This window comes from Thalia democratica, chromosome 6, assembly GCF_965202585.1.
Source record: "Thalia democratica chromosome 6, ktThaDemo2.hap1.1, whole genome shotgun sequence".
Lineage (NCBI taxonomy): Eukaryota > Metazoa > Chordata > Thaliacea > Salpida > Salpidae > Thalia > Thalia democratica.
The window spans coordinates 21,201,350-21,225,105 of NC_139170.1; the positions used below are offsets into that span (position 1 = coordinate 21,201,350).

General features: G+C 25.3%; 1 protein-coding gene across 2 annotated transcripts; it reads left to right on the forward strand.

Moving 5' to 3' along the window:
- The first annotated feature begins 8,159 nt into the window (after positions 1-8,159).
- Positions 8,160-14,552, forward strand: LOC145838180 (protein mono-ADP-ribosyltransferase PARP16-like). Of its 2 annotated transcripts, XM_082945738.1 has the most exons (5): positions 8,160-8,283; positions 9,150-9,400; positions 10,108-10,248; positions 12,666-12,893; positions 13,980-14,552. In XM_082945738.1, exons 2-5 carry the CDS (start codon positions 9,170-9,172, stop codon positions 14,487-14,489), a joined length of 1,110 nt encoding a protein of 369 aa, XP_082801864.1. In that variant the 5' UTR covers positions 8,160-8,283; positions 9,150-9,169; the 3' UTR covers positions 14,490-14,552. The 2 variants fall into 2 exon arrangements, with proteins under 2 accessions (XP_082801864.1, XP_082801865.1); XM_082945739.1 differs by lacking the exon at positions 8,160-8,283 and having other exon boundaries at positions 8,611-9,400; positions 10,111-10,248.
- The last annotated feature ends 9,204 nt before the right edge of the window (positions 14,553-23,756 follow it).

Genomic DNA, 23,756 nt, shown 5'->3' on the forward strand with positions numbered 1-23,756 from the left:
TTGCAAATTTTCCATAAGTAACAAATCATTTATGGCTCCTTTTTGACAAATTTAAATGGTAAAAAAGCTAATAACATACTGCTTGTGAATGATTCAAATGAAAGAATGCAATTAGAAAAACTGTATATGGGAGAGAAAGTAGAGCATAATTTTCTAAAATTAGTAAGTTACTAGTATAACATTTTGTAAAATTAATCAGATTAAAACAAAATTCAGTATGTAGATTATTGAGAGCGAATCATTCTTTGGGTTCTGTCATCTTAAAGCCAATAATCACTGTATTGGACTAGTTAGTAACTTTTTTATTATAACATAAATATATTACTTATATAAAACTTAGTTTTAACTAATAACAGTTATTTTCTAATACTAATACTTCGTATTTATTTTTGTTGATGAACTAGATCAGGGGTCGGCAAACTGCGGCCCGCGGGCCAATTGCGGCCCGCGAAGGGTAAATCTGCGGCCCGCGAGCACGTTATTTTTTTGAATGGAATGCGGCCCGCGAAGGAAAATTTTGTGGCCCGCGAGCATGTAAATGTGGCCCGCTGAGCAAAAATATATAATCAAGTTAATTTTTTTTTCGGTAAGTTGATTTAATTTGATTAGTTTGGTTTTAAGTCTCTGTTTAACATTTTAAATAATTAGAAGAAATTACTGCTTTAGTAATTTAGTTTAACAAAGTTTGAAATTGTGAAAAAGGCATATAAGCATTCTAACAGGATATTTTTCTCAGTTTCATAATAACTTCTTTTTTACAATAGCAAGTAATTATCTGAAAAAAGAGTGTAGAGAGTGCTTGAATATAATAAGTTAGCTATATAATACCTATTTGTTAAACAAACTAAATGCAAATGTTTTCTATTTTTACAAAAGTAATGCACAGTAATTAACTAAAGTGTCGTTTCTTTATAGCTTAGATATTCTTTTTAATTTTTTTTTATTCCTGAGTTTCTTTTATAGATATTTTATTTGTAAATTTTATATTTTAGTGTAAAAAAATTTAAAATAACATAGTAATAAGAAATAAGGTTTATTTGATTTTTGTTTTGACACATTTTAATTTTTAGGATTTCCTCTAAACTTTAAATTAATTTCTATGCAAACCAACTTAAAAAAATGCTCATATTTTAAACCACTTTTTATTTAATACTTTAGTTAGTTTAATTTTAGTTTATGCGTAATTTTCTAACATTGTTGTTTCTACATGTAGTATCTAAATCTGTACAGACACATTTAAATTGATATATATGACATAAATTAATATAATTTTTGTTAGGTAAACATTTTTCATTTTTCAAACATCTTTTTGTAAAACTAAATTAATTTTTATGTCTTGCATATCATTACACACAATTGCTGTTTTTTGGAGCTACCTATTTAATATAAACTAGATTTAAGGATAGTAAATTTATTAAGTTTGTGCATTGTAAATCAAAATAGTTTAAATTTAAGCAAATAAACAACTAAACATTGACACACACTTAAATTATCACTATTTGAAGACTTTAAATCTCAGGCCAACTAAGTCATTTTATAAGTTTTTGTATATAATTACTTTTTGAATAGAAAAATATCAGGAATGTTTTTGTTGACTCAGGTTGGCTTTTTTGCTTGAAAGAGTGGCAAATTAAACTTATGATGTATGTTTTTCTCAATCCACGGTGTTAGTTTTAGTTATAATTTATGTTAAATTTTAAGTCTTGCAGCTGATAAAATTCTAAAAGTTATTAATATTATTGTTAACATTTGAATTTGAACAATCAGTGTTGCCAAAAAATTTGAATCCCGGAAAAGCTTTGAATTTGAAAATTTATGCTTAAAAATTCTGGAAAAAAACTTGAATTTGAGAATTTTTGAAAAAATCTACAATTTCAAACAATTTTTACATGCAAAGTAATGAAATTTCGGTTTGACACAAAAAATTTAGCAAATAAACATTTTTTTATTATAAAATATATTTAAGTAGCTTAACAGTATTTTTTAATATTGATATATTTTTTAAGACATTTTTTAAACTTTAATTAAACTTTATACTAAAAATAAAAGAAAGGATTGTACTTCTAAAAACTTTGTATTGGTTCATTGCACCTGTACTTGTAAAATTTCACCGATTGTGTGCTTCGCGTTGGAACTAAACCAAAAATTCTACTAAAATGTCAAAATTAGTAAAAACATCTCTAACAAAAGTTATTAAATGAGCAATAGTTTTTCTATCAGTGCTCTCATATTAACAGATTGATTAAAGTCCTAATTTGATTTATGCGACTTTATAACCTTAATGCATTTCCTGAACACGACTTCTTGTTGTCGTTGAAGAAATAAACAAAAGTTTTTCATTACCGCCAACATAAGTTCTTTAAAAAGTTTTCAATTATAAACGGTGTCTCATTTTAAGTAATAAATTTTGCTACTTAATAACTTGCCTTAACAATTTTTTCTGATCATTCTGTAGTTACTGAAGATAATCATATGCTTTGTTGGAACTGACTTTGATGATTTGTTTTTTTTATCGTTTCTCGCAATAACTCCTAACTAACGTTTTTTATTTATTTTTGTAGCTCGTCTTATATTTTACAATTACTATTTTTAAATGCAATATTGTTATTGCAGATAAAGAATTGCTATAATGCCTTATAAAAGATTAGTCTTTCTACTTCGCTAATGACTGAATAAAGTTTTATACTTTTCTTAAATTTATTTAAGAAACTTAATTGTCTATTCCAGCTGACTTATATTTTTGGCATGTAATTTATTTACTCTTAACAACCTTCTTTATTTCTTTATGTTAAGAACTTTATTTTAACTGGGTTGCTACACAAAAAGGCAATTTTAAAAGCTTAAAAACTCAGGTTTGTGTGAAACTTTTATTTCAAACACTTTGAAGAAATCTTTTAATTCTCAGAATAGTTTTTATGATTGTAGTGTAGTAAACTTATTGTAATTTTTTCTTGTTTTCTTACACTTTTTGATAATGATGATATTTTAACTAGATATTTAAGCTTTATTAACAACTATTTATTAGCTTTTTCAACTTTTAATAAACTTAGGCTGGTTTGATACAACTCTGATATTTTGCTTTAAAAGTGGCAACCATGTAAAAGACTAATCAAATCTGAAAATAAAGTAAATGTTCTGAGAAATATGAAAAAAGGGTTGATTGTATAACAATATATAGGGTCCGATTGTACATGTTCCGGAATTCCCAGTTTTTTGCTGACTTTCGACTTTCAACTTTAAAACTTTCAACAAATTGTTCTTAGTAACAACAAAATAATATAAACAAAAACAAGAAGTATTAACTAGTTATCCTAGTAACAACAGGGTGATATAATGAAAAATTAAAAAATAAACACTAATCAAACAAATATAAATGTGAGATTAACCCTCATACTATTTATCTTCTATACAAGATTATACATTTATATTTTTAAGCTATGATTAAATAGAAAATTTTATCATAGCTTTGTTTATTTTCAGATTTTGTTTAGAATAAAAAATAGCCAACAACTTCATTAAATTTATTATTGAAATTAAAGAAAAATTTCCAGAAGGTATTTCAAATAATGATTTTGAAAAATTATTGTTAAAAAATAATGAATCTTTTCTTTTTATAAAAAAATAGTTAAAAATCTTGAAAATACACTTCAATTAGATTTTACTAAAGATTATTCATTTTTCCCTCACCAGGACTCAACAAATAGTTTACCTATTACACATGGTGGTCATGTTTCAGGTCCATTAAAATTGGTTAAGAAAGGGATGGTACCAAATTTTCCAACCTCTTCTAAAGTTTTTGAACCACTGAATATTCTGGGTAAGAGGGTTCTAGGTACATCAAATAGTCAAATAAATGTCCTAGGGCCAATTTCGGTTAAGAAAGGGTTGGTACCAAATTTGGTCAACTCTTCTAATGTCTTTGAGCCACTGAATGCTTTAGGTAGGAGCGGTCTAGGTCCATTTAAAATAAATGTCTCAGGTCCAGTTTTGGTTAAGGAAGGTTTGGTACCTAATTTAGCTAATTCCACTGAAATCTGTGGGCCACTGTCACCTTGTCATAATAGAACAACTAGGTTAGTGTCTTCTCCTGAGTCATCAACTAATACTGCTTCTAATGGTATTGGCGTAACAGTGTTTAAATATAATGAAGTAGATTTGAAAAAAGATATGAATTCACTTGCTAAAAAATATAAATTAGATAATCTTTTTGTAGCTAATATCTTAATTAATTCTGATATACCTAATGCACAAATTAATAATGCTAGTAACTGTTATTTTAAATTGGATGATATTAATAAAAATATATTTTTGATATAAATTAATACATTTAATAAATTTTAATTTAATTATATTTAATAAATGATATTTTTTGGACGATATTAATTTTGTTTTTAGATTATTTAGCATAAATTTGCAGATTACCCTTTTTAAAATAGTTTCAGACAAATTCTCCTGTGACTTTTTTATAAGAGTTTTTTATTTGTTATATTTATTTGTTAAAAATAATAACATATGTTGATTTTTGTTAGTATTTTAGAATTTAAAAATATTTTTGTAGAGTTTTTAATAGTTTTAGTTAGATATTTGTTGGTTTAAAGTTGCAACAGCTGATTGTGAGTTCACATTGGTGGCAGTGACCACACAATTGGATTGTTGATGTATTTTTTTGTTTCAGCGTCAGCATATACTTGCTTGGGAATTTAATCTTCATGATTTTCCCACACTTTGTGGTTTTAATGTTGAGTTTATAACCTTGTGAGTGTTTGCCAAATGACGTGTCACCAAGGGATTTTTATTTCAGTTAAATAGATAGTTTTTTTTGGTTAGTTTAATGTTAATTTTAAAGGGGAAGGTAGAATTACAGGTGATGACAACTCACTTCAAAATACGTTTATTGCTGTAGAAGGAACAATGAGACTGATGTTTTTCTACCAAAATTCTATTTTGACTTTTAGTTTTGGGCTTAATGATTTTCCCACACTTAGTAGATTTTAATTTTGATATTTTAACCAAGGATTATCTACAGAATAACGTTCCCACCATGGGATTTAAAAAAAAAAGTAATAACTTTAATAACAGACATGCACCATATTTTATACTTCAATGTTTTTCAGATTTATACTAATTAATTGTAGTATAAAACAAATGGACATGACTAAAACACCAGAGCAACTCATGGAATACAGAGTACAGACAGCATTTTCCATCACAATTTGGGAGCCTATAGAATCAAATCTTTGACACATACAGAGGATCAAAAATAACTATATTCATTGACAATGATACAAAAAATATTCAATATGTATTATTTATTTCAATTTTTTTTTTATTTAACTATTAATATGATGATATAATAAGTAATTTTCAAAAAAGTGTAAGACAATTATAAATGATAGATAAGTTTTTATTTTCATGTTGTTTGTCATCTAAAAGTTTAAGAATTATAATTTTGTTTATTTATGTTTTATTTTGAAAAATATACTAAGTTGTAGATCATCAAATATTTTTTTTTTTAATTTATAGTTATTTTTCTGAACAAATGAACAGTTGAGATTACTTAACAAAAATATTTCATTCATTTTGTAAATACAATTTTGTTCTAACATAATTTTAATCAAAACAATGGTATTTATTAATTTTTTTTTTATCAAAAAATTATATTTATTTGAAAAGACTATGCATGTTAATTATTTTCTAGAAAGTTTTCTCGTATACTTGATTAGTAACTTACAATATTTAATAAAATTTTTTGTCTTCATTTTTAAACTTGTAAAGCAAGCTTTTCTTATGGTCATAGAGTAGTCTAACATTTTTTTTAATATAAAATAATATTGGTTATAATATGCAAAATTTAACTATAAACTACAGTGCATATTTATTTAACTAAAAAGATTTTCTGTATTTTTTTAATATGAATTAATTTTTTTTTAAGTCATTATGTTTGAGATTTTTGTTATATTTTTTCTTGAATCGGAGTACTACATTTTTTCCTTAATTAAAAGTTTTATAAGGTATGGTATTAACTCCATTAGAACCTATCGAGTTCACTAACTTTGATCGCTCATAACTCTAAAGTTACTTTGAATTTTCTTAAGTCTTTAAAAACTTCTGGTAGCTAAGTTGAAACTCTTAAAATTTGATAAACTAATGGTGGATCCCCCACCCCTACTGTTTTAATTTATAAAATATGATTCATATTTTTAAAGAGTCGCTTTTCAACCTTGTTACATTTTTATGTTAAACAAAACCGAATTGTATAATAGACTCATAGAATTAAAAAATATTATCAAATATTTTATAAATTTCCAATAAACTAATTTAAGGGCATAGGGGACTAAAACTTTTTTTTTCAAATTTTGTCCTTTTTTGTTTATAATCAGATAATATACTTGTTACACTTTACCGCTTGTTAGATTAAAGTAGCTAACAAGATATAAGGGACCAAAACCAAAGGTAGATTCAGAGTAGTTGTTTATAAATTTTAAACAACTTGTTAGAAACAGATTTTTATTTTTTTTTTTTAATAAATAATATTTCTTTTTTTAATAATTTCTATCATAAAATTTTTAATGCCATTTTTTTTTAAACATAGAAATTTAAAAATTTAAATTATGAGCTAAAATCACTGATAAAATTTTAAACTAGCAATAGGTTGACATATTTTATGATTATCAGTGTTTTTTATCTTAATTTTATTGTTATTTATTTATTTTTACTATTTATTTATTTTTTTCAAAAAGAAAAAAATTATTTACTATTTTCAGTGTTTTTTGTGGTTGTATACATTATTATTTTGGTATAGTTAAACTCATATATTTAAACATCTATTTAAGTTTGTAAAAAAAAGATAGTTTTAATTAAAATGATATATTTGTTTTATACTATTTTTTAGTTTAAACATTTATTTTTATGGAAACAGCTTTATTTTACTTTTTTTTTAAATATTGCAGCTTTATTTATTTTCTTTTTTTTCAATGTTATAGCTTTATTTTACTGTTAATTATTTTTGGATAATTTAAAATAAGTTGGTAGTAGAGTCGAAATTCTTAAACACACATAAAAAAAAAAAAAACATCAAATATTTTTATTTTATTTATTTTTTTTCTTTTTGAGAAAAATATTAAATGTTGGTTGTAAAGTTTAATAATCTCATTTTTCAAAGAGCTCTTTGTTTTAGAGTTTAAATTTATTTTTAATTTTTAGCTCATTATAATTTTTATTAAGTTTGGGTATGCAACTCGATGACCGAGAGGTATTTTTGCTATTCAGGTCATTAAACCAAAAAAATTGTTGATCAAATTTTAACCAAGTTTGTTCTAAAATAAATTTTATGATATTTTAAATTATATTGCTTTTAAAATGAAGGACGAGATAGGTTTTCGATGAATTTGTTTTATTTATGAGAAAATTGCCCTTAAAATTTTTAATTCTATATGGTTGTATCCTAATTATTTTACAAAAATTGTTATATCTCAAAAGTAATTAGTTATTAGTTTTGTAAAAACTATCTTATAGCATATAAATTAAGCTTTGAAATGTAAGGCTTATTTATTTATTTAAAATGTTAGAACCCCTTATCCCCTTAACATTTTAAAAATTTAATAATTTATATTTGCTAGTTACTTCTTTCAAAATTAATGTTATAAATTTTTCATGATAACAAAAAACTAGCAAAAAAAGAAGACAAAACTTTAACCGTTTACAATGTAAATCGTTCAATAACGACTGATCTTAGTGTCAAAATTCCAAAAAAAAAACCGGTTAGGACTATTTAAAAATTAAATGCTTTTCTTTCTATCAAGCTGCAAGCTATAAATTAAAAATTAAAATCATTATACAATAGTTACGGCCAAAATGAAACCTAATTTTTTCTTTTTATTAATATATTCCGGAATTTCTACAAAATGACTCCAATATATAAAAGTAACCCAAAAATTGTCTTTGGAGTTTGGTTTTTTATAGAGAATTAGGTTTTAAGTGAAATTACATCAGTTTAACTTATTAAGTGCTTATTAAAGTACATAGTTTATTAACACTTAAGTATGTTAGTCAATGTAAATTCTATTCTATCAAATATTAATTTAAATAGGCATTCTATATACACATAAAAGTAATTTAAAATAGTAAGGTGAACAAAAGTAAAATTTTTTTCTAGTGTAATTAAAACTAAAACAAAAATATTATTCAAGTGTCAATAAAACTAAAACTGCGGCCCGCGAAGACTTTGGAATTTTGAAATTTGGCCCGCGACCACCAATTGCCTGCCGACCCCTGATCTATAGGGTTACTTGTTTATTTATTGAATTTAATATAAAATAACACCAACAAAATAAAACAATAAAGAATAAAATTAATCAAATAAAACACTCACAAAAACAAGAATAAGTAAGTTTTTCAAGATAGGTTACTTTAATTTACAAAACTAAATTGAATTTCAGTTTTCTTATGTCTATTTATTGTAATAACAAATAATTTCTAAAAATAAATCACTCATTATACTCACTTGTGGTTAAATTAAAAAAAAAACAGAATTTATAGTTTTATCTTTAATGAATATTTGTTTAATAAGCATTGAGTATTTTGTTTTGCAGATTTATTTTAAAGCTAGTGTCAAAAAAATAAAAAATTTAAGGCTAGAATAATTAATTCTTTTAGAGCAGTTGTTTAGAAAATATACTTATTCAGCAGTAAGTATGTTGTCAAGTTTGTTATGAGGTGAGTAAATTAAATTTAAAGAAAATGAGTTTATAAATATGACAAATTAAATAATTTCTTCAAAACATACTTTGAAAATGAGAACAGTTTATAAAGATATAATATGAGTATGCTTACTAAAAAATATGCCTTTACACTTTTTAAAGTCATCAATGTTTTAAATGTTTTGAGCTATGTACGATTTTACTAAATAAACTTTAATAGATTTTTGTAAACACAGAGGTACAAGCAGGCCATATATATATATACAATTCTGCCCTTAATAAACCATAGATGAAAATTAAAATTGTTAAAAAACTCAGACTAGTTTTTTTTTGCATTGGTGTGTTTATAACAAGTAAGCCAAGTAATTTTTATGATGAAATATCTTAATAACTTAAATTATATATTTTATTAGCTATGTAATAAATATTTTAAATTGAAAAGTTTTGCAGTTACCATATGAATAGTAGTTATGGATATTAAAACAAAAAAGAACATGGTAAGTACAAAGTATGAATTGATAGGTAAAAAATCTTCATCAGATACAATATCTAAGCCTTCTCAATCAAAAGAATTTTTGTCAAAAGATTTATTGTTTTCACTTTTTATGGCTGCATTAAACAGTTGTAACAAAGACAAGCTTATTAGGCCTTATCCCAATGCATATAGATTCAAAAATAATCAAAAAGATTTTGAGGCACTTGTAAGTTGTTATAAGTTTTTTAATTAAAAAATATATGTCATAATAAGTTTTGACAAAAAAAAACATCCTGCAGAGTTTTAAGATATTTTTTTTTAATGAGACTTTTCTTAAATTTTTAAGTTTCACATATATTTAAAACATTTACTTAAAAATAACTATGATGTTAGTATAGTTGAAACCATAATTTTTAAAAGTAGTTGTTGAAAATAGTTACTAGATTCTGTATGAGTAAAAAGTAAAAAAAATACCTGAGGAAATATTTAAGTTTTAAATAAATAATCATTTATTTGAAAAAAATTATAACCAGAGTTTTTGCAACTCTGTTGTTAAGTATCAAATTTGTTTAGGTGGTAAATTATAAGGTTTTTAATATTGATAATTACAAAAGTATATAAGTTTTGTAAAAGTTTTGTAGCAAGGTTCTTAAATGATTGCAATTTTACCATATAAAACTTTTCTATTTTCAGAATTTAATTTTGGTTTGGTTACTAGTTTTATCTTAAGAAGTAATCAGGCTTACATTAATCTCCCAAATATAATAATTTTTTTATGTAATGGAACTATTTTACTTGTTTTAAATTTAAAACTGTAATTGCAATGAATAAATTTTAAAGTTAAAAGTCTTTTTGATATAATTCATTAATGGTAATTTTATTCAAAAATTTTGTTAATGAAGTTATTAAATGTTTGTATTTCACATCTTTTAGCAGGAAGACTGTAATTGTGTGCATGGATTAGTAGACGAAAAACAAACAAGCTTGTTAAACTCAAACTTGCAAGCTCTCATCAACTCAATTACAAACCCAAAAAAGTATAAGCTAAAGTTTCATAACAATGCAAGAAACACAGTATGTTAAATTTTATAAACATTTATTTACTATAGTGTTTCATAATAAAGTTTATAGTTTTTTATATTAGCATTGATTTTTATTTACTTACAAACTTATAGTTAAAATTTCATTATTTACTAATGCCGAGCTAACAAAAATTTATACTTTTTCTAGATGGTCATAGTAGATAAAAATGATTAAAACTCCAATCAAGTACATAAATTTTATTGAAAAGTCTTCTTTTATTTCTAATAATTTTTTTAACATTTATTTTTTTACTTAAATTGAAAAAAAAATTTTTGGTTGGTCATGAAAGTTAGTTTCAGGAAAATCTTCAGTTGTATGTTTTTTCAAAAAAAAAAATTAAATGCATTTTTATTTATTTATAATTAGACTGTAATTTTCCAGATTATTAAGGCCATAGGGGGGGGGGTCCGACTTTTTTTTTACAAAAAATAACTTTGGCTTTTATATGAAAGCTTTAAATACAAACTACAAGCCTGTTTTTATAAAATTCAAAAATATAATTTAACTTTTGAGATATTTTATTTTTTGTAAAAAGTTTCCAATACAAACGTATGGACCGCAAATTTTTTGGGATCAATTTTCTCGGAAATTTAAAAATTCACTAAAAACCTATCTGCTCCTTCATTTTTTGACCTAGAGACTTCAAATTTTTAGGAAATGTTCCTTTTAATATTTTGAAGAATCTGAATGTTGGAATTTTTGAAATTTTGAAAAATAAAAATTTTATCCACAAAAAACTAAAAAAAAGGGTTGTTTTTTGACAATAATTTTTTTTTTACTCAAAATTAAAAAAAATCCTACATTAGATCTTTTTAAAGTTTAATGATACACATTCTGTAAAAATTTGAGAAAGATTACTCAAAAAATGAAGGAGGAGATAGATTTTTAGTGAAATAGTCTTTTTTCGCATTTTTAGTTTTTGCCTTCCATAAGGAACCTATTGAACGCCCTTTCTTTGATCGCTTATATCTCAAAAGTTACTTTGAGTTTTTTTAAGCGGTTAAAAGTGTCTGATAGCTCAGATTAAATTTTACAAAATAAGATCAAGTTGTAAAAAAAAGTGTTTTAACCCCTCCCCCCCCATGCTATTATGAAGTATTAATTATACAAGTAAGTACAAAATTTAGATTAGAGTTTAGCAAGTAAAACTTAAGTAAAGATGTGTCAATTGATAAATTATTAATAGTTTTACTTTTTCATTTAATGCTGTTTGCTTATTTAACTTGGATCTTTCTTCCTCAATCAATATTGATTCCAGACTGTAGAGTTTGCTTTGTTTACATTGTTTTGAATTTTGATTAATATAGTTATTTATAATAAGTGTTAGTATATTTTGTGGTAAACTATATTAAGGGCATAGGGGGGGGGGGGGGGGTAAACACCCTTTTTTGGTTTTTGATCTTATTTTATATTGTTTTTACTAAGCTACAAGATGCTTTTTACAGATTTTAAAAATTCAAAATAATTTTTGAGATATAGCCGGTCAAAGTCAGAGCCAACAATAGGATCCTTATGGGAGGTGCAAACTAAAACGGCAAAAATAGACTATTTTACTAAAAATCTATCTTCTCCTACGTTTTTTGAGATAACTACCTCAAACTTTCAGGAAACGTTTCTTGATATATTAAAAAAATTCTGTCGGAAGGAATTTTGAAAAAAATAAAATATAAAAATTTGTATAAAAAATAAACAAAATAACAGTTTTTTTTTTGTTTTTTTTGTTATAAAATTTTTATTTTTTAATTTTTTAAATTCTGTTTCGAGGAATTTCCTAAATACTGCAAAGAACATTTTCTGAAAATTTGAGGTAGTTATCTCAAAAAACGTAGGAGGAGATAGATTTTTAGTGATTTCTAGTTATTTGCTGTTTTAGTTTGCACCTCCCATAAGGATCCTATTGTTGCCTCTGACTTTGACCGGCTATATCTCAAAAAATATTTTGAATTTTTTAAAGCTGTAAAAAGCATCTTGTAGCTTAGTAAAAACTATATAAAGTAAGATCAAAAACCAAAAAAGGGTGTTTACCTCCCCTATGCCCTTAATAATAAGCTTATAGTTAAAAAAAAATAAGTTCTAACTTCAGTAAATTTAAGGAAATAGAGTATAAGCTTTAATTTTTTTAAATTTACTACAATACCAGATTTCACCAAAAGGGCTCATTATTTAAAAGAATGTTTTAGAAGTTTAAAGTTTAAATATAAACAAACAATTTTCTTAAGTTTGAAATTTTTTAACCGATAAAACCGAATTCTTTATAAGTTTAAAGGCGTTGATATAATAGGATGATTAGTAGTTTGTGAATGTATAAATGTTTTAGTACTTTGAAAATTATGTAGTTATTTATTAAAAAAAAAAATGTTTTCTAACTGATAAACGTACCTTCTAATATTTTCGTTTACTCAAAACAGTTTAAAGAAATAATTGATAGAATGCCTTCTTCCAACAACAAAATGAGCTTAGCTGTAACCAAATCAGTTGTGCCAAACTTTGTTGTCGAACTTGTTTACAATCAAGAAGAAAATTTAAATTTTCAATTAATAAAAGGCAAAAACAAAGTTATAAGTGCTTTCCATGGTAGTTCAGTCGAAAACTTTTATTCTATTCTAGTTCACGGACTTACTAACAGTCTAAATAAAGTTAGTTTCGAAAATTATCCTAAAAAGTATAACTGTTTTAAATAGTCTTAAAAGTAAAACATAGGAAACTATTGTATAAAACTAAATGGTATTCTTTTTTACATTAAAAAAAAGTTTAGTTCTTTTTATTGAAAACTGATTTGTTGTATTTAACTATTTCAATCTTAAGTTTATCAAAGTTTTAAATAAGTAAAAAGTCACAAGTTTTTAGTAAAATTAAACAGTTTTTGTAAAATAACTTTCTAAAAACATAACTTTTATAATTTCTAAAAGTTAAACTATAATTATTTACAAAAGCTAAAATTTTAATAAGTAACTTTATAAAACATATTTTTATTAAGAAAGTTGGAGTACTTTTCTCTAATAAATTTGTACGTATGTGTTACAAAAATGCTATATAGACTTGTTTTAATTATTAAGAAAATATATACTTTTAATTATAAAGGTAATAAAATATTCAGTATCCTTTATTTTTATTAAGTCTAAATTAAGAAGGATACTTTATAATTTTTATTATTATATATTCCAGTGAACTTGTTTTGCTAGGATCTTTTGTTAACAAACGCTAAAATTTATATTTTGAATAGTTATACTTTTAATTATAATAAGTAAATGTTTTTTAAAAGTTGGTTTTATAAATTTTACATACTTGATTAGTTTAATAATTACACAAAGCTTAAATAATTTTTTTGAAATTAAATATATCAAAGTTAAAGTTCAGTAGATCTTAGTTTAAGTCGCAAATTATAAGTTAGCAATAAAGACTTATTTATAAATTTTTCCTAGTTTTTTTATAAAATCTCTGTAATCTGATCTGGTACCCTTGTTCTTATACAAAGAGATAATTTTAACATCATGCACTTATTTTGATATCTTTTATTTTTTCTAAAATTTTACTAGATTGCACTATGACCTTAACTGAATTAGTTAAATATATTGTGTTTATATTTACATACAAATCATAAACTTTTTTAAACACTTCCTCGAATTAGTATTTTAAAGTTGGCCATGATCCTTTTGTAAAGATATTTACATCTTAAATATTGTTTTATTTAGTATCTTGATACACGTAATATTCATTTGCAGACATCATTATTTGGGGAAGGAACTTACCTTACAACTTGCATTAGAACTTCTCTTAATTATTCTCCCTTCTATTCTAAAAACTGGCAGTATTCAGTGTTTGGCCCCAATATTAGTATTGTTGCCTGTTGTGACGTTGTAGATGATCCTAATCACGTTGTATGCTCTAATGTTACATCAAAGTCATCGCACTTGGTTAGAAAAACAAAAATTAGTGGTGCTGAAGGTGGTAAAGTCCCGGATTCATACATAGTTGTGCGAAACGACCAGATGGTAAGGGTTAAGTACTTGTTTGTCTACACGCCAAATTGTCACAGAAGGTTTATTCATGACTATTTGGCCGGAAAAGTAAGTTCTTTTACTTCGATACAGAATGATAAAAAAGGTTGGATTGAAAAAAATAAGTTTGTGTTGCTCATGCTTGGTTATGTTTGTTTTCTACTCTTTTACAGTTTCTTGAATTCTAATGCTTATTTAAGTATAAAAAAAAAGATGCAACTTAATATTAAATAATTTTTTTTCATGCTTAAGTTCTGGTAAAAATTTTAAAAACAAGCTGCAATTTTAGATTTATAACTTTTGTCTTTTCTTTTGATATTTACAATCATAAATTTTGTTTATTGTATTCTGAATAAGTAATTATTTATTTTGAAGTATTCAACTTCTTTTAGTGTTAGTTAACTGAATTTAGAGTTACTTAAGAAATAATAAAATTTACTAAAACAAGTACTTTCAATTAATTTTTGCACAACAATATACCTTTAACTTCAGCATTAATTAGATAACTAAATATAGTACACCAGAAAGTTTATTACAGACTTCACTTATTACTGTTTAAAACGAAGTCTTATTTTTACTTAAAAAAATTAAAACCACTGTCTTTTTTTAACGTTCTTGCTGAATTTCTTGTAAACTATTAGACTTAATTAATTTTATTTAATCTACGTACTTAAATGAATTAGATTTTGATAGTAATTAATATTTTTAATTATATAGTTTTATAGTTTTATTGATTTAAGTTGAATATTTTAGCGTTTCTACTAGTCGAGAAAAGTTTTGAACATTTCAATTTGTTAAGTCTTTCTATTTTGTTATAAAAAATTATGTTTAGCTTTTGTATTTAGAATTAAAAGGTAGTTTTATCACTTTGTAACAAAACTGTATTTTTTTTTAAATGTGAGTCGTTCAGATAGTTATGTTATATCTGTTCAGCGAAACTTATGCCTTGATTCTTAAACTTATAGTTTAATATTTAATAAAATCGCTTTTCGAAATGTTTTGTGTACTGTATTTTTCGGAATAAATTATTTAAGTATTATTTTTAAATTATAACAAAAACTTTAAAACTATTAGATTTTACATATTAAAAGCAGACAATTTGTATAGTTTCACTGCAATTTTTTCTGTTAAAAGAATAAAAATACTTTCAAATTCTAGACCTTTTAAACCTGCTCTTGTTTGTAATTTCGTTAATGTTTACAAACTTTTTACAGCTTTCCTTATAGTAAGTAATAAGCGAAATAATTAAAAAAATCTTTATAAAAATTTCAGTGTTATCTACAAAAAAAAAATTTAGTAACAAAATTAATCGCCTATATACATGGACTAATCTTAAATTAGGTATTTTCTTTAAAATCTACAAAGAGTTAAATGTAAAAATTCTGGCTAAACAACTTAAAATTATGGTTTGTGAGTAACAAATCAAGAAACCTAATGAAACAACCTAAATAAATTCTTGGCTGCCACAAGTTTAGGAAAAGTCGGGAAAAACTAAAAACAAATGACTTAAGTCAGAAAATTTGACAGAATTTGAAAAAACGTCAGATTTTGTCAGTTTAAATTTACAAAATTCCTTATTTTCCAAAGCCTTGAAATTGTAAAAAATAATAAAAAACCCTTTAAAGTTAGACTAAAATTGCAAAATTTCCTAGAAGTTTACAAAATTACTTAGTTTCCAATGCCTTCATCTGGTAAAAAGTGAAAAAATATCCTAATAAAACTATAAAAATTTTATATTAAGATAATGATTAAATTCAGCAAAAAATAACTGTTGCTTTAACCTGTCTAAAAATATTATTGAAAGCTTTATATAGTTTCAAGTGTTTAATTATGTATTTTAGATTAAGTTTTAATTAAGAGTTTGGTTTAAAAAAGTCAGGAAATTTTTCTCAGCTTGATTTGTGGCAACCCTGTAAATTACAAATATGCCGATTTTTAAACAGCATAATGTTATTTAAGTAAATAATCTTATCAGTGACCTTAAATGTTTAAAACCTAATTAGTTTTGTCAAAGTAGTATGGAAATTCTTAAACTTCTAACGCGTTATTCAAGTATAACAAATAAAGCTTATAAGATAGCTTAAAACGTCTAAATAAGTAATAAAACAAAAAAAAATTCATAGTCTAGTAGTTATTCAAATGATTTTTTTGTTTAGTGTGGTCAATTTTGTATGACATAAAAAGCTAAATTAAAATTTATCGACTTTTGAAATATATATTGTTCAAAAATTGATTTTAGTTAGATTGCTTTTATATTGTTAACGGTTTGTAAGCAAAATTGCGCACTGAGAATTTGACATGCATGAAAAAACTCTTTCATGACAAGTAATTTTTCTAACTTTTAAGTTATTTTATTAAATAATATTTTTCATTATTTCTAGCACCACTTTTTTTTACTGCGTAATCATTTTTTTTATATATGTTTTATTATCAGGAATACGAAATTTCAAATCTTAAAATTATTATTAGTTCTATGTAATGTATTAAGTTCGCTCATAATAGTAAATTAAGTATGAAAGTTTACTGTTATTTTAAAGGTATTTTTTGAGCTTACCGTATTCGAGTAAAAAATATTTTACATTGTTTTATCTAATAAACACTATGTTATTAAATTTAAGTTAATTTTTAAGAATCTCTACGAGAAAAAAAATACAAAAAATCTTTAGTTGCACAATAAGTTAATTTCATTTTTAAAATGCAAAATATTTATTCAAGTTAGACCAAATATACTTGATTGTTAATTTCGTATATAATAAAAAACTACAGCTACCAATTGGTAATGACTGTAATTTCTAATAATCTAATTAACAATGATAATTTAAAAACACAGTTTTTTAATTAGAATGCACAAAAATGTAAAAAACTTATAAAAGGGTTGCTAAAAATTGAATAATCTAAAAAACATTAGGTTTTGACAATTTAGGAAAAAAACCTTGAATTTTAAACAAAAGTTTTACATGTAAAATTTTAAAGTTTCGTTTTGATACTAAAAATCTCTCTTATACCATTTTTTTTTTTGTATCATTTATAATTTTGTTTATTAAAAAACATTTGTTAAGCAGCATTATAGTACCTTTTCGATATTTCTAAACTAATTAAATCATTTGTTACCTTAAATTTAATTTTTTACTAAAAATTAACAAAAATACTTGTACTTTAGAAAACCAAAAAACTTTTTTCAATAAACCTTTGGCAACCTTATGATAAGTGATTAATGGGATTAATATAAGTAAAAAAATAATCAACACAAAAATAACCATTAAACTAAGTATAGTACAAACGAAACAAATTAGTCAATTAAATAAAGGCACTTCATAATTAAAATCTTTTAGTTTACATTATTCCGATTAATTAATAAAAAGATAAAATAGACTTGGTCTAATTAGATCAATAAATTTACTACAATGGTTAATAGCTATAAATCTTAATAGCTTACAGCTATTAGCACAATCAATGTTATTAATCAAATGCTCCGCTGTAGATTATCTTTTCGCAGCATTGGTATCTGTTTTATTTTAGTATTTTCTTACATGAAATTCGACACTCATTTAAATATATGTTGTTTTACCCTTGTTTTAAGATGGCTGAAGTTCTACCCAATGTAACTTCTTTCATAGAAGCAATTAAGTCTTTGTACGATACAGTTTTTATCTAGATAGGATATTGGGTCTTTGAGCTTCAATCTTAGAATTTGGTTGAAATAAACACAGCTCTGGTTTTTTTTTTCTGATTGCAAGTTGATTGTATAAGATCTTTTATTTTTTTTCTTAGATAAGTGTGATATGCTACTAAGATATGGTAATTTCTTAACCAGTCCTGACAATTTAAGTTTTTTTGAGATTGTCAATATGTGACTACAACTTTTAAACAATTCTAATAGATAGCCATATATCACCAATTTTATTCTCTGTTTTAGAACTAAGCAACTCATGAGAATTTAATAAAATAAATAAAAAGAACTTTTTTGTGTAAGGAATTTAGCTAACAAAGTAAAGCTTCGTTTTTTGTTTTCCGTCAGTGATATAACTACCTAATGATAGACGCGAGTGAAATTTTAGATTTCATTAGAAATATAAATATAATGACTAAGTTGTTTTGGCAAAACCGGTTTGGGTGTTGTACTTATCTAAACAGACCACTTAAGTATTTAGTATTAGTTCATAGCTGATAAATCTAAATTTATTACTTTTGGGAAAGCTAGTGATTTTTAAAATATTATTAAAACTAAAAATGTAAGGGTTTATCATACAAATTCGATCACCAGACCAAGATCCAGGTTTCGTTCATATTGAAAGTAGTCAGCAAGTCGCAACCGGAAAACTTGCGGTCGTCAATCTACAAACATTTTATGATGCTTTAATATAAAGCTACCGTTTGCTGGCATTGTCAGTAACGTCATCTTCGTTTATATGCCATGCAATGTTTGATACAAATAAGAAAGACAGCTATTACGCTCGTTTTGAGTAGGTTGTTATCTGTAAATAGCTAAAAAGTGTAAAATAAATAAAACTTAGCTGTTGCTTCTTTTTCAACCATTTTTTAAGCATGCGTAATATTTAAAAAAATAAGTTTTGAAGTACCGTTTTTGAAGCAAGGGTAGGTGTAGTTAATTATATTTTTTTTATGTTTTCTGTTTTATCAGCTTTGACAATCGCAACTGCACCAGTCATCTCATCTGGTCATGGTACTTTAAGGTGCTTTCAGCGTCATCTAAAATCAGTTCGTGGTACTTCAATGTGCCTTCAGTGTCACGTCAGATTCTCACTTAGCTTGATAAATATAAAGAGTCCTCCTTTTTAATTTAAGTTTTGTTTTGATGTGCAAAAAATATTTATAAACTGCTTATATTTTACTTCATTATATTTCTATTATATCTTTTAAGTTGCAGGAAAGCTATTGTATTATTTTATGAACAGAAAAAAAATATTTCTTACACGTTATTTACAAAAAACTATTAGCAATATATTAATTAAAAATAATTTTTAGAAGACAGCAGGCTAAATTATTAACTTTATAAGTTTTAGTTTGCTTAATGATAAATTTACAACCTTGGCTTAGTAAAATTGTTATTTTTTTAGTGTAAATACTTAGACCCACGTAGTTTAACAAACTATTTAGCTAATATTACTATATATGTATGCTTCTTGTTAAATTTTTGCCAATTTTTTTTCAAGATCCTTTTTGTACCTTTCAAGAAGCTATTGTACCACAAAATTTTTAAACATGTAGACCACTGTACTTGTACACTTTTTAAAATTTTCAATGATAAAATCTCACAAAACAAGTTGAGTAACAAAGTTGGTGCTGAAATTGAACAAAAAATATATTTGATTGTAAATGAAAGTACTTTAACAATAGTTTAAATTTTAACAATATCGATTTTATTTAGTTTTAATATTTTTGCTCTATTAAATGATACAATACTTTTGTTTATACAAGCCTGTTGCTGTTTAATGCTAGCAATGGGGTTTCAAGGTAACTTTTAGAGATAACAATACCAAAAAAACATGATTTTACCTGATTATATTGAAAAACTATTTATTTATTTTAGTTTCACCTGTCACCAAAGTTTTAAGTTCTTAATCTGAAAAAGAGTTTTTTAAGGTAGGAATTAATAAAAATGTGGTTTCTAAACTTGATACTTGATAAACCAAGGATTTTTTGAAACTTTCTAGTATGTAATGTACTTCTTAACTAGTACTTTATTGATTTGTTTTTTATAAAATAAAAAAATAATTCGTTATTAGAATAATTACATTAAAAAAGTTATTAAAGTTGTATATTACTAAACAAAGGTTTCTATATTAGAATTAGTTATTTTGTTAATAAGATATGAAAACACTTGTTTATTTAAAGTTAACTTATAAATTGATGGAGTTACAAAGAAATACAGTAAAATTGTCAATTAGCGAATTTTAAGTTTTTTTTGTACTTATTTTGTTGGACACTTATGCAAAATTTTATTTTCCCTTGTGTGTCAAAATTTTGATAATTTAAAGAAATTAATGTTTTTCCTTAAAAAAACAACAAATAAATATAGTAAAACTAATTCCCAAAAAAAACTATTTTTCACAAACAAAGTTAGTGTTAATTTATAATGATTGTGTTTCTGATTTCTTGATTGAACTGGAAATAACTTGTTAGCTTAGGGAAATGAGAGAATTAAATGAAAGATCGTGTGATCTACAGTCCAAAGTCCAGGGAAAATGAGAGAATCAAATGAGAGATCGCGTGATCTACAGTCCAAAGTCCATCAGAAACTCTAGAAAAAGAATCGAAAAACTATAAATACGCCCAATCAGAGTTGAAGCGGGCATTCCACCTCGAAACAAGCACGAAGCGACACTCTGCTGCTAGCAAATTTGAGCGTTATCCGCCATCTTGGAAAAGCTAGCTGATCTCCGGGAAAACCTTCTCTTGGCGATCTGAACATAAGTCGCCATCTTGGAAAAGCTAGATGACCTCCGGGAAAACCTTCTTATTCAACAACGTCGACGGGACGAACAACTCGATTTGAGTTGTTAGCGTGCCATACTCATAAGCCTACGCATACTGTAGTAGACAACTTCTTTGGATCAATTTGAACATTGAACTCCACGCTTAAGCCCACACAGACTGTGGCGTCAACCTTAGCTACACTTCTACGAACAAGTTGTTTTTGTACATTTAATTAATTCCGTTGTAATATTTATACATATTCATATTATCGTATCTACTTAATATTGTACTTGTATTGTAATATTTATACATATTTATATCATCGTGCCTATTTGATATAGTATTTTATCGCCACGCTCCGATTACGGAAAGGAACCGAAAGAAGACCAAGCAAACGTTCATCAAGTTTCTGTACACGAGGCGGACCAACGTCGAGTGCCAGAAACTGAGCGACCGGAGACCAGTGACACGTCAAGGAGAGAATCCAGAGCACGTTTCCCTTCTAATTATTAACTTTAAGTGTTTAGACTTATTGTGAGCTGTCATTGCGTTTATTTGTACATAATAAAACAACATTACTTAGTTTTATTATCTTTAGTTGTATAAATTATATAGTTATGTCCTTAAAACCCCTAAAAAAGGCATTAATCTTAAAAGCGCCACGCACACGTTCGCGAACCGAAATGAGTTGTTCCAAAACTACTGCTAACCTGGAATCTGATGTGTCGAGCCTGAGACAGAGGCAATTTCGAAGGAAATCAGTGAGGCTCCTAGTCTGGGTAACAATAATTTAAAGAGTTTTTCGCACAAAAGCGTATTTTCCTTTTTTGCATACTTAGTTTGAAAAAGTCTAAGTTGTAAATTATTTTATTCAACACAAAATATTAAAACTAATAGAGTTAATATTGAAAACAATTATAGTTTCGTTCTTTTATTGTCTACTTAAGATTACTGACGAAACCTTTTTAAACAGAAAGTATAGTTTGGTGCGCGTATAAGTTTTGTAAAAACAACGTAAATTTTTTGTGTTGTACAAAGTTTTTTAAGAAAAAAAAACTCTAAGAAGCGACAATAGCAAAAGTTTAAGAACAGTTCACAAACTTTGATTTTTCTTCAAAAGAAAAGTTTAAACACAATTGTATAACTGAACTTGACAGCGAACACGGGATTTAAACTAGATGACTATTAGTTTTAAGAAGATATTAAGCATTAATATTTTTATTTAAAAACTATTTATCTTAACAACTTTTGAGTAATTCTATTGGATGAAAAAAATGTCGATGAATTATCCGGCCTTCCTTCTGAAAAGACAATTTCTATGACACTTAAGCGCAGCGTTAACTGTATCAATACCCAACCTAACATAATCGTTATTCAGTACGGTTATAATAGTTTGAACTTTAAATAGAAAATTGAAGCGTTTAAGGCTACAAGATCTCAAATTTTAGCTTTAAAGAAAGAAACCATAGGCACGTCGAATTGATAGCAACGGTCCTTTAAAAGCTATTGTAATCAAAGTTACTTATAATCAACAGTCGGTACTTTCGAAAAAATGACACAACTAATTTTTTAGAATACCTAATTGTAAAGAAACGTAGTTATCATTACTATTTTAGGAAACTACAACAATAAGTTTTAGAGTACACTGGAGTATATTCCCCGTATTGGAAAATAATAAACCTATGTAGTGTTTGACAGATATTTGATGGTTGCAGAAAAAGTTTCAAAAATAATAGTGTTCATGGGCCACAGTTGTAGTTTTTACTTTTCCGAAATATCAACTTTAAGTTTTGAATTTTCCATAAACTCTACCAAAGACCTTGTTATGCTCTTCATTTCAAACCCCAGAATACTTTGTTTAGCTCCAAAATTTTCGTTCGTAGGCTTAATTTGCATATTCGCAGACCGCAGTTTTACCTTTCACTTGCCGCATCCCACAGGATTACCAAATGTTTCTAGCAAATTTCCTCTAGATTTTTAAAATTACACGTTTAGGGTCTATTTTTTGTTTAAAATTAAGTTTAAGATGAAAAACTGTGTTAAATAGTATAACGACATTAAAAACATATATTAAAGCTTCTTTAAATGTGTTTTATATTAAAAATACTTTTGATGATGATAAAAAAAGTTATCAATACAAAATATTTTTTCTGTCAAATCGAAATTTTAATACTTAACATGTAAAAATTGTATAAATTACTAGATTTTATTGATTTTTGTTCCAAATTCCAGGTTTTTTTTTTATTCTTAAATTCCAGTTTTTTTTAGCCTAAGCTGTCAAATTTCAGTTTTTTTGATAACCTTTATCCCATTTAGCACGTAGCCAATAAGTTTAGGTGTAACGTTATATCCGATTAATATTAGGACTTTTGGAATTATGTTTTAGATATGACCCTTATTTAGCCTGATGCTTAGGAAACCAGTTTAAAAAGTTCGTAGGTAAGTTCAATACATCCTTAAATCTAATTCATTTACTAGCAAAACAATTTCCTAGATATTATTTTGAACGTAAGTTACTTACTCCTTTATGTTTAAGTATGGTTAGATAAAATTTTCACTTATAAGTTAGGGCTACAAACAGTTTTATTTTCATTGATCTAGGTTTAGAGTTGAATTATGGGCTAACAGTATTGATTAGGTTACCAATGTAAAATTGACACCGACCCAAATTGTTTAATTAGAGTTAAAAAGAAACTAAAAGTAGAGTTAGACGTGGAGTTGTTAGAAAGGGTAAGTTTGCAAAAACCTACTGTACACACTTTTAAAAAGTTTACATAGTGGCGCTTTATAGATTTTCATTAGTTAAGCTGTTAGAAAAAAAAACTATACTTGGTAAATTTTAGTGGTTTGTATGTATTATAATAAACTAATGCTTAATAAATTAGCAAATAAACTTTCATATATATTTATATATAAGACGAAAGAGTGTGAAAAAATAAAAAGAGTATAGAGGTATTAGCCACTAAAATAAACAAACTGACCAATTAGGGTAGGTGTCAAATACGCACGAAGGGATAGTTAAGAAGGGGTAATTTTTTTTTTCTTAGTTTTTTCACTGTTACC

Coding starts and splice junctions, on each gene's coding strand:
- LOC145838180 (XM_082945738.1), top strand. CDS start 9,170: ATGGATATTAAAACAAAAAAGAACATGGTAAGTACAAAGTATGAATTG. Junction 9,401..10,107: donor AAAAAGATTTTGAGGCACTT/GTAAGTTGTTAT, acceptor CACATCTTTTAG/CAGGAAGACTGTAATTGTGT. Junction 10,249..12,665: donor ATAACAATGCAAGAAACACA/GTATGTTAAATT, acceptor TACTCAAAACAG/TTTAAAGAAATAATTGATAG.